This window comes from Protopterus annectens, chromosome 9.part0, assembly GCF_019279795.1.
Source record: "Protopterus annectens isolate FY-2018-M chromosome 9.part0, PAN1.0, whole genome shotgun sequence".
Classification (NCBI taxonomy): domain Eukaryota; kingdom Metazoa; phylum Chordata; order Ceratodontiformes; family Protopteridae; genus Protopterus; species Protopterus annectens.
In genome coordinates, this window is record NC_056743.1 from 626,328,292 (window position 1) to 626,340,641 (window position 12,350).

The window sequence follows — 12,350 nt, forward strand, 5'->3', positions numbered from 1 at the left end:
ACAATATCTAATGTGCACTATTACTAGTACAGCTGCACATCCTGTGAAGCAGGTGGGACAAGAAACACGAACGAAAGGGCAACAAAGAACACACATGGTGAACAGTCGTACTACAACATCTTAACAGTAGTTTCCACTCCTGTGCTGGTAGTAGCCAATTTGGATAAACACAGACTGCATGCTGGGAATGATCAAATCACTCAAATGTCCACCTACTGGACAAATCTCCAGACTACAGGACAAAGGTCCATGTGACAAACTTCTTTCTTACAATAACCACACGAGTTAAGCATTTTACTATTCTGCCCCACTCCTGACAAACACAGAAATGAAGAACACATCACCCTGCTGCCATTTTATGCCACAGTGCATAACATACATACATGTGTGTACATATGTATGCATGCAATACAAACAGAAGGAAAAGGGGGAAGAAAGACAAAGATCTTGGTACAATGTCATATGCCTCAAGAGGTAGTACGTGAACACTCTAACCCATGGAGTAAATCTATTGGTTTATATGAGCTTGCATGAGGTAATAAAGCTGTTTTTGATTGGCTAGTCATGTACAAATACTTTTTCCTACACTATGTACATAATGTGCTTTGTGAGTAGAAGGGCAGTTCTCCATGTATTTTACAGCCCAGTTTCTCACTTCAAACACAACTACAGAAAAGTGTTTCGAGTTTATTAAAAAAATGGTACTCAAATCAACATGCGCCAATGTGTGTACACGGAACAATGACTAAAAAAGAAAAATGAGAAAGTAGTGTTATAATATGTGAACACACACTGCCATCACCTTCTTGCTCACCCACATTTCTACAAAAAGAAAATCACCTGTGCAAGTCTCTGATTTGCAGACAAATGTATAAAAGAGGGTTAAAAGTCATCTGATTAAGAATTGGAAAAAAAAAAGAAGGAAGCAAAAAAATCCAGTGTTAACAAAACTTTTATGCAATAGCCAGGTGTTGGCTAACAACTAAGCCACAATAAGGTTTCAACCTTGGTGTAGGTCACCACATTTTTGGCAACAGCGACCCTCTTGCATTCAAATGAACTAAGTTTTTTTTTAAATCACCTCCATTGTAGCCAAAAATTGAGAAAAAAGGTCATCCAAGCCAAACATAAGTATCCCTATCTAATTAAAGCTTACAGTCGGCATCATTTTTAAGACTGCAGGTGCATCAAATGCTGTGTGTGTGTGTGTGTGTGTGTGTGTGTGTGTGTGTGTGTGTGTGTGTGTGTGTGTGTGTGTTTTCTCATCTGGAGAAGGGCTAGCTGTCCCTCTTTTAGTCGTCTCAGACATTCCATTCTTGTCACGCATTCAAGAAATGCACAATGTCAAATGTACAAAGTGTCACTTGTTCTGGACTATGTTAAGTCATCATGCCCTCCAAGATACAACAGTGACAAATGAAGCTTTGTCATCTAAATCCCTGGAGAAGACACAGTAAGGCGATCACACAAATGCCTCACTTATTCCACCAGTGTTCTCACAAACCACCTTTTACCATCAAATTGTTCAATATTAGGGGATGAAGCATCAAAGGTTCATCAGTGTTAAATAGCAAGAGAGAGATACCAAAGGAAAGCTGCAATGATTCCTGCAGAAGAAATGTAGCTCTGAAGTATCAAAGATCAAGTCCCTTCTACAAGGAAGACAAATGCATTCCTCTCAGTCTGCTGATTCATATCCAGATTCCAACTTCAGACAAAACCTTGAACACTGATTAGTACCAGAGACTGTTTCATGCCCAAATATAATGAAACACGTGACCAGTGTCAAAAGCCTTTTCAATGGTGCAAATATCTGCTTCAGTGCCACAATGTTACAATCAAGGAAGACTAGTCAGGCATTCCTCAACATCCGAGAATTAGGTGGTTCGCATTCAGCAGAAATCAAAGCTGCTCACTTTAATGTTACAGAACGTGGGGGATTTAAATGAAAGCCGATGACAGCACACATCTCTCTGTTTCACCTCTCCTAGATCTCTCCAGAAAACCTCACTGGGCTCAGAAGGCTCAGAGGGATGCAAGTTAAATGATTTACTGTCAGCCATGCTAGCAAAGCTGATTTTTATCTTTTCAGTTTTAGATTCCACTGAACTGACATTTAGACATTCAGAGATGATGAAAAAAAGTGTTCTGGAATTAATGAATGGGTGCTTCATAAACTGTACTCTCAAAATGAACCCTTACAGTATCTCATAACCTTCCACGGTCAAATTTGTTCGCAGTCTTTTCTAAGTCTCCTTTCATATCCATCATTACAGATATTTTTTTGTCTGCAACCAGACTAAAGTCAGCTTTTTCCTGTTCATTTAAAGATTTTTTTTTACAAACACACGCAGGTGGTAAACAGTACAACTGCATCACCCTTCTTTTTCAGTCAACGCTGGGCAGAAAAGGGAATGATGAATGCTAGGAGATCAGTTGGAGGTATCTGAGTGTACACTTCCTGGTCCTTCTGTTGGTGATGTCACTGAAGAAGGAGTGGCTGCCTCCTGCCAACCACCATTTGCCTGTAAAAACAAACAAAAACAAACACTATTATACTTTCTGCAGCATACCTCTCAACTGTCCAGATTTATACCTCATATTTCTGGTCAGTTCCTCATAAAATTTGTGGTTTTCTGACCATCACAGAGGACTGACAGTATATAATGACATACATTTGATTTTCAGAATTAATATCCTTGAGAAAATGCATGCTAACACAAACTTTTATTCTAGCAACTTTCTAAGTTTTTAAGATTAATGTTTAAAATCTGTCCCTATTTTTGGGCCTTTGTCTCCCCCATTCTTTTAGGTTTTGTCCAGATTTCTTGTGCTAAGAGGTTGAGAGAGTTATGTTCTGCGGCTACATGCATTTAGTGTTCCAAAAGCAGGACATTCTAAAATGCCCTATTTGCATTAACAAACATATGCTATACAGAGTTTGTACATGTGTATGCCAGTTCTACATTCAGGACTAAATTGCACTAGTACAGTCATGCGATATACTCAGCATAACAGAACACTTGAATAAAAACACTTCTGTAGAGATTCATTATTGGAAAAAGAATTCGCCAGAGACAGATGTCAGTCAGCAGAGGCCTGATCTTTGTATTCAAAAAATGTCCCTAGAGGTATGTGGCTGCAATTTTGGCCATGGCTAGTAGGAGTTAAACTATAAAGATCAAATGCACACGTTTGTATGTGACCAGGAAGATGCAAACTATGCAGTACTTACATGTTTTTGAAGGAAAGAACAAGCAAGTTCTGGAAAGTATGCACTAATCTAAGTCAAAGTCAAATGTACACAAAGGTAAACTGTATATCAAAAATCTACCAAAAGTGGGAAAAAAACTCCTACAAAACTAAATAAGGATAACCGCAAACAGCCCAAAATATAGTCCCACTCTGTAATATAATAACTCACATAAAACAAGGTTTGTAAGTGGAACACAACTAACTAAAAACAAAGTTTCAATATGCCAGACAAGGGGAACTGGAGAAAGCTTATCTGGCTGCAATAATCCTTACTCACATGTCTACCATTATGGTAAGTAAACAAACAACTGTAGTATGCTCAAAGGAGAATGACAATACAAACAGTACCAACAAGAGCTTTAAGAATTGCTGCCTCATGGCATTTAGTTGTCTTCCGCCTACTGCAAACAGTCTTCATGCCATACTTTCGTCTGACAAGATTTCCTCTGTGTGCTCCAGGCTCCTCCCACATCCCCAAAAATGTGCCACAAGTGAATTGGCACTCCTCCAACCTGCCTATAAGCATGTGTGCTTGTTCAGTGATGGGCTACTGCCCTATTCAGTATTAGTTCTTCTGCCTTGCTGTGAAAGGCCATCTCCTCTGTGACCCAGAAATGGATTAAAAAGTTAATTGAAGAATGAATGAATGAATACCAATCGCTGTACCTTCAGCTTTGGAAAAAAAGGGAGATAGTCTAAATGTCATGCAGGACTTCACAAGCAATTCATACTCCCATCTCTAGATTGGACATCATATCTGTAATGTTTAGAAAACAGGAACGGATGCCCAAGAAACAAACTTAGTATTACTTTCTGTAGAAATATTTCTGAAAAATGTTGCAGAAGTAGCAGCTGCTGAGCTGGCAGACTGAGCTTGGACTTCCCTAATTCAATGTCTTGATACATTTTTTCATAATGGAAGTAATGCAGTTAACTAGCAATTTAAAAGGTCTACTTAGTGGCTGAAGAGTGTGACCCACATTCATAAGAGAGATCACACTCATAAAAGACAAAACAGCTAATTTGACTTGGTGGTGCTGACTTTTCAGTGCGACACCCAAAACTCTTCCTCATTATTCTTTTATGATAAAAAACAGATGTAATTATACTGTGTGGTTTAGAGAAAGATGACCATTTCAGGTGTAAAACAGGAATCCGTTCTTAAAGGCACTCTGGTCCATGTGGAAAAACTGTGTAAAGCTCTTTAACCTTTACAACACACAGTTCTGTAATAATTCTAGCAGAAGTGACTGCAACTAAAACCAATGATCCACTGTCTGCAGAACTAACAGACTCAAAAGGAGCAGCAGTGGCCTTAGGTCAACTGGTGGCCTAGGCAAAAGGGCTCCACAGCACCCCTACCACAACACCTGATGCCCTCATCCTGGTCTACCTACACCAAATAAATACTGGGAAAGCACCCCTGCTAGACCGATGCAGCTGCCCTAGTTGGCCTATGAAAAGGAGAAAGACTCAAACTTCTCAGTACAGAATACAAACCCCAAGCAGATGTACTTTGCGATCATTTGACAACAAGCTGGGAAGCTGAAGCTGGAGTAAAAAGCACAGAATAAATTACAGACTAAATGATCTTACTGGAGGTACAGGTCAGACGAGCGCTAAACTGAGTAGCAAGATACTTCAGAAACAGCCTTAACAAGAAACCAAGATCGAATGCTTTCTCTTCACACCAATATGCCCCATTTAGAAAGATGGTTTTCTGGTGGCAGGCTGCCTCCTTTCAGAATAAGAGTAAAAAAGAAGTTTATTAGGAACTGGCCTGAGATCCTAAAAACTTAAAGCCGAGAGATCTGATGACAGTTTGCAATTTTTTCTGCTGTTATTAAAGTCTGAAGTAAAGAGGCAGGGTTTATTAGTGCAGTTACCAATGTCAGTATGTCAGCTGTGGTTCACCCTTCTAAATGCAAAAAACTAACTAAAACAAGGTTTACTTTTTTAACCTTCAAAAGAAGCTTCTGAACCAGAGTTGAAAGACATGGAAAAATGTATACATTAGATTTTGGCCCTAAATCATGAAAGAGGCATTTGCTCTTCATTGCCTGCTGATGGAAAGATCTACCCAAGAAAAGAGGAGGCTGGTGACTTACAGGAAAGAGAAAAATCCACTTCTGGACGGCCCAGCTCTTCCGCTATCAGGAAACTGCTTCTGTCTAGTTCTCAACTGCATGCAACTAAAAGGTCTCAATGTCTACCATAGTCTTTTCCTGACTAGAAATGTAACTGGTCATAAAGGTACAAGTCACCTGTAGGGCTTGCTGACACAATCAAAGCCAGTCTACACAAGGGCAGAAGTTAAGCTTCTCCCAGTTTGCTGTCATACCACATTATGGGGGTGCTGTCCGCAACAGTCTACAGAAAAAGAAGTTATGTACTCACCATAACGTTCCATCTGAGTAGTTAGACTTCACTTGTCAGCAACCTGTGGGTTTCGGATCCAATACAGGTCCGAGCCGGCAGCTTACAAAGCTAAAGATCCGAGCTCCAAGCTCCTCCCCCTTACCCATACTTCACTGCAACCTCCTTCCAAACCTCAGATCGAGTTTGCCACCCACTGCGTGACACACAACAACCTAAGATATAAAAACCTGACCAGAATACATAAACTAGGCTCACCAGACCCAGAACATTGAGCCCGAAACAGACATAAATCACCAAGGTCAGGGGGAAGGAGGGAGGGAAGGTTGCTGACAAAAGAAGTCTTAACTACTCAGATGGAACGTTATGGTGAGTACATAACTTCTTTATCTGAAGTAGTTAACTTCATTTGATCATCACCCTGTGGGACAGAGTCACAAGCTACCAATAATCTTGGGAGGCCCTTAAGGAAGGATATTCTGGAGCATTGCAGAACCAAAAGAAGCCCTTCCTAGACACCATATCCAGCTTATAATGAGTAATAAAAGTGAGAGAGGAAGCCTAGGTAGCTGCTGAAAGTACAGTTTTGTACCTACCATAAATGTAGATGTTCGAGTGTTCACCCTGCTGCAGTCATCACACTTGGGTTATCTTGTCGTCAGGCGGTCCCGCAGTCGGCCTGAATTCCAAAGTCTTGGTCCGGCGCCGGTTGCTGTCGCTTCTCCCCTGACGTCAGTGCGCCAGGGGTATATAAGAGGCATCCAACGCCATTTTCTTCAGTTTTTCTTGCCCCAGATGTCAGGTGCCCCCAATAGGTAGGCAATACATATTGCTATATAAAAATATATATATGCAAATAAAACAATACCTTCAGTCACAAGCAAATACACCACAGAGGTTGTATAGGATAGAAAGGTATAGATAAGTCTAGTTAGTTGAGAGGGGATGGAGGGAGGGTAACCTGGACTGCAGCAGGGTGAACACTCGAACATCTACATTTATGGTAGGTACAAAACTGTACTATGTTCATCGTGTTACCCTGCTGCAGTCATCACACTTGGGTTGAATCCCAAAGGTAAGGATGGGAGGTGGAATCAAACAGGGTTAGAGGAGGCTAGAAGGCCCTGCAAAACTGCAGTGGCGAAGCCAGCTCTAGTCTTGGAGTATAGTGGTAAGTGATAGCATTTGGTGAAGGTGTGTACTGAACTCCAAGTTGCGCTTCCAGAATATCCTTGGTTGGCATCCCCCTGAGGAAGGCTGTAGATGTAGCTGCTGCCCTGGTGGAGTGGGGTCTTATGCTAGCAGGGACTGGTTTTCCATGATGGGTGTAGCAAAAACGTATGCAATGTCCTATCCATTTTGAAATAGTCTGTTTTGAGCTAGCCTTTCCTTGTGATGCTGTAGCATAGGATACAAAGAGCTGGTCAGATTTTCTGAAAGCCTAAGTTTTATCCAAGTAGTAACGTAGTTGCCTGTGAATGTCCAAGGAGTGCAGGAGTCTTTCACCTTTGTTCTGTGGATTTGGGAAAAAGGTGGGTAAATGGATGGTTTGATTTAGAGCCACACTGGAAACCACCTTTAGCATAAAGGAGGGGTTAGTTCGTAGAGAGACTCTGTCTTGATGAAAAATGAGGAAAGGTTCCACTGCCATTAGTGCCTGTAGCTCTGAGACTCTTCTGGCTGAAGTAATTGCTAGCAGCAGGGCAGTTTTCCATGATATAAACTTTAGATTAGCTGAGAAAGCTGGCTCAAAAGGTGGAAGCGTAAGCTTTTCCAGAACAAAATTGAGGCCCCAAGTTGGCGTTGGTGCTCTCCTGGGAGGCCTAATGTTTTTGGCCCCTCTGAGGTAATGCCTTAGAAGTGGATGTGAAAATAAGAGAGGATCCGTGTTGTAGTGAGCTGAAATAGCTGAGGCGTGGATTTTAATAGATGAAAAGGGAGGTCCTTTGTGTAACATCTCAGTTAAATATAGTAAAATCTGAGGTATGTCAGGCTCAAGGGGATTTTGACCTTTAGCTTGGTTCCAGGCGCAAAATCTTTTCCATTTGTCTGAGTAGGCTTTCCTGGTGCTAGGCCTCCTGGCCTCCAGAATGACATCCATAACAGCTTGTGAAAGAGGAGCTGGCTGGTTGTTTAGGTGATTTGCCATGCAGCCAGGTTTAAGGTCTTGAGCTGGCTGTGTAGAATCTGACTGTCTTGCTGTGTGAGCAGATGAGGAATTTGTGGTAAAATCCATGGTGGGCCGTGGGCCATGTTCCTTAGTGGTGGGTACCAGTGCTGGCATGGCCAGTCTGGGGCAATGAGTATCATTTGTGGTCTCTCCATTCTGACTTTCAGCAGCACCTTTGTTAGAAGGGGCAGTGGAGGGAAGGCATATACGGTCAACATTTTCCAACTGAATGAGAGTGCGTCCACTTTCCAAGCTGGATGGTGGAATGTCCTTGTGCAAAATTCTGGTAGCTGATAGTTTTGGGGGTTGGCAAATAGGTCTATGTCTGGGCGCCCCCATTTTTGAGTTATCATTGCAAATACTTGTTGATCCAGTTTCCAGTCGTGGGGATCCATGATGTTCCTGCTTAGGTCGTCTGCCAATGTGTTCTTTCTTCCTGGCAGGAACTGTGCTTGTAATTGAACCTGGTAAGTCAGTGCTGTGTTCCAAAAGGTCATTGCTTGCCTGCATAGAGGGTAGGAGTGTGTACCCCCTTGCTTGTTTATGTACCACATTACTGTGGTATTGCCTGTCCTTATAATAAGTTGTCCTGGATGTAAGAGGTCCTTGAAGGCTGTCAGAGCATTCTGTACAGCTAGCATTTCTTTTTGATTGATGTGCAGGTATCTTTGATCTGTAGTCCATCTGCCTTGAACGAACTGCCCTGCCATGTGTGCCCCCCAGGCATAGTCCGATGCATCTGTTGTCATAGTTTGCCTGGCTGGGGATAAGGTGAAAGGCTGACCCTTGTTGATGTGACATGCCTGTGACCACCATAGAAACTCCTGTTGAAGGCAGGGAATGAGAGGTATCATTGTTTCCAAGCTGTGGCTGTGTTGAGTCCATACGCTTTTCAGGTACCATTGTAGTTTCCTCATATGCAGTTTTGCAAATGGTATTAGTAGTATGCGAGATGCTATGAATCCCAAGGCCTGCAGAATTTTTCTTGAAGGGAGTTGGGTTTTTGTTGCCATTATTTTGAAGTATTGAGTTAGCTGTAGTTGCTTGTCCGGCATGAGGTAAGCCATCTAGGCCGTTGTATTCAAGCTGGCACCCAGGAATGTCATGTTCTGTGAGGGCACTAGTTTTGATTTCTTTTCGTTTACTGTGTACCCTAGGCAACTTAGAAGGTGTTTTACAAACGCCAGATGTTGTAAGAGAATGTCCTTGCTTTCTGCTTGAATGAGGCAGTCGTCCAGGTATGGGTATATTTGAATTCCTCTTTGTCTGCAGTATGCAATTACTGATGCCAGGAGGCATTTTGTTTAGACCCTGGGTGCAGTAGATAAGCCAAAGGGCAGTGCAGAGAATTGGTAATGGGTTGAACCTGCAATGAAACGGAGGTATCTTCTGCAATTTTGTTTGATAGGGACATTCAGGTATGCCTCCTTGAGGTCCAACGTTACTAGCCAAGCCTTCTTGCCCAACATGGGAAGAAGCTGCTGTAGTGTTAGCATCTTGAATTTGGGTACTTGTAAGGAGGTGTTTAGAATTGAAAGGTCCAGAATGGGTCTCCATGCATTGTCCTTTCTGGGGACTAGAAAGAGCCTTGAGTAAAATCCTTGGCCTTGCTCCTTTGTAGGTACCAGTTGAATGGCTCTCATGTCCATGAGAGCTGCAATTTGTTTTTGTGCCGCTGCTCATTGATTTTGTGGCAGGTTTGGCATTCCTTTTATCCTTGGCAAGGTGTGGAAATGGAATCTGTATCCTTGTGAGATAATGTCTAGGACCCATTTGTCCTTTGTGATGATGCGCCAGTTGTCTGCAAAAAGTGCTAATTTTCCTCTCAAGAGAGCTGCCAAGAGTTTTGCTTGGCAGTTTGAGGGTTGAGTCATTGTGTTTGTCTTCTAGTAGTTTGAGGCCTGTCTTCTCAGACCTTCTGTGTTGCAGTGGCCCATTGGCGAGGCTTGTAAGGGATTTGTGTTTGACCTCTGCCCCTTGGGTGTCTGTATTTACCCCTCTGTGGTCTGTCAGAAGCTGGAAAGGACCAATTTTTTGTTGGCCAATTTCTGCTGAAGCGAGGGGGTTGTACCTGTAAGAAATCTTTGACTGTCTGCATAGACTTTGCCTTATTCGCCATTTTCTTTAAAACCTCTTCTGCTTTAACATCAAATAAGACATTCTGCTGTAAAGGTGCGTCTAGTAATTTTGCTTTAACATGATCCGGCAGAGTCTGTTCCTTTAACCAAGCATGCCTACGTATGACAGACCCAGTAACAGCTGCTCTACAGGAAGCTTCCAAGGAATCAAATCCACATTGTAAAGTATGTTTGCCCACCTGTTCAGCTGCATGCAACAGATCCTGCATTTCCTTCAATTCAGACTGTTGAGAGTGTGTGCTCATCTTTTGTTTTAACTGAGAAATTAGGAATTGCTGATATTTCAGCATGTGAAATTGACAATTTAGTGCTCTCATAGCCAGAGAAGCTGAGGTGTAAACCTTCTTCCCCCACCTATCTAGTGCTCTGGAGTCCCTTTCAGAGAGCACAGGGCTTTTTAGCCATAGAAGCCTTAGCCCCTTTGGGACCCTGGGAGATTGTTTCTGGGTCAGCAACAGGGCTTTTGTAAAGGAATTTGTGAGAGTCAGGCACTCTATAGTATCTGTCTGGTTTGGCTGGAGCAGGAGGCAGATAATCTGGATTTATACTAGATTCTAAGTAAACATCATCCACAATGTCTAAAACTGGAGGGATAGCAAGTGGTCTGTGCTGGGGATGTAAAAGAAACTCTCGAAGCCTTTTCTTTGAGTCGGAGTAGTCCTGACCTTCCCAGTGGAAATGTTGCTGAGGGAATGGAATCTTCAGTATCGGAATCTTCATAAGGGGGAAAGGAGTAATCCTGTTCCTCAGAGGAGTCTGAGGAAATAGAAACTTGATCAGAAGAGGCATAATATCCTCCTCTTGTCTTGGCCTTTTGTCTGGGGGCGGAGGGGGGGGGGGTTGGGAACCCCTGATCAGAGTAATCAAATCTTCAGCCATCTTAAGCATCTGTTTCTTAGGCATGGGGCCTTGAACTGGAGACTGATGTACAGTCTTTTTAGGTTTTGAAGGAGTCTTAAGCTTAGCATAAGATTTTATGGTGAGAGTAGTCGGTCTAAAAACACCTTCTGTAACCCGTTTCCACAGCACTGGCTTCTCCTTCTGCAATGGTGTCGGTAGGGGCTAAAGAAAATAGCTACGTCGGCCTAGTACTCTCTGCTTGAGAATCCGAAGCGGTCTGGGGTTCCAATTCTGCGACAGTCAGGGGCTGTGTAGGCGCCTCACTGAAAACCGGAGAACCGGCGACCGGCCCAGCAGAGGCCTCAGAGTCTGGCTTGGATCTAGGCTGCCTGTCTTTATCTTTGCATTTTTTATGCACGCCGGTAGTCGGTTGCTCCGATGGCATAGTATAATTAAATTTCCTACCGAAGTAGTGTCGAGCGAAATCAAAGCGTCGCTTTATAGTTCGCTTATTGAACCCAGCACAAAACTGACAACCAGTGATGTTGTGGTCTGGGCCTAGGCAAGGTATGCAATAAGAATGAAAGTCCTTATGAGGTATTTGCTTCCCACAAGAAATACAACTGTTAACTTTTTCTGACATCGGACTGAGGCAAGAAAAGGTTCTCCAATGGGGTACTTAGCTTTGAAGACTTCGGACTGAAACGCGATTCGAAAATCTCAGGTGTCGGCCGACTGGCACTTGCGAACTGCTTCTGCTTCAGGCACCGCGCGGCAAGAAAGACTGAAGAAAATGGCGTCGGATGCCTCTTATATACCCCTGGTGCACTGACATCAGGGAAGAAGCGACAGCAACCGACGCCGGACCAAGACACTGGAATTCAGGCTGACTGCGGGACCGCCTGACAACAGGATAACCCAATTGTGATGACTGCAGCAGGGTAACGCGATGAACATCAAATGTCATCCAGGGAAACTCTAGACCAGAATGCAGCAAACTCTAGACCAGAATGCAGCACAAGTAGCCATAGAACGAGTAGAATGAGCATGAAACCCCTTCTGGTTCTGGTAATCCATGTTCTCTGTATGCCTGTAAAATACAAAGTGAGATCCATCTAGCAAGAGTCACCTTTGAAACTGGTTTCCCTAAAAAGGGTTTAGCAAATGAAACAAAAAGCTGATCAGACTTATGGAAGGGTTTAGACCTATGTAAGTAAAAGCGTAACTGTCTGTGAACATCCATCAAATGAAGTTTGTATTCTCCTTTATTTTGAAAGGTAGATTAGTAGACTGGTTAATGTTTGACTTCGAAGCAACTTTAGGAAGGAAAGAAGGGTTAGTCCCTAGAGACACCCTATCCTTATGAAACACTAGGTACGGGGGTTTCATACATAAGGCTTGAAGCTCCCGACACTCTTCTAACTGAAGTGATAGCTACCAGGAAAGTTGTCTTCCACAACAAGAATTTCAAATCAACTGATGCTGCAGGTTCGACTACTAAAGCAATTAAAGCCTAAAAAACCAAGGTCAAATCCCATGGAGGAGAAGGATGTTTGATAGGAGGTCTCAGT

General features: G+C 42.8%; 1 protein-coding gene across 2 annotated transcripts in view; it reads right to left on the reverse strand.

Moving 5' to 3' along the window:
- Nucleotides 1–934: 934 nt before the first annotated feature.
- PBX2 (PBX homeobox 2) overlaps nucleotides 935–12,350 on the reverse strand; it is a 1,189,058-nt gene continuing 1,177,642 nt past the window's right edge. For both annotated transcript variants that reach the window (XM_044083193.1, XM_044083191.1), the window contains exon 8: nucleotides 935–2,525. In XM_044083193.1, the coding sequence (XP_043939128.1) occupies nucleotides 2,433–2,525 (93 nt within the window). In that variant the 3' untranslated portion in view covers nucleotides 935–2,432. The remainder of the gene's footprint in view (nucleotides 2,526–12,350) is intronic.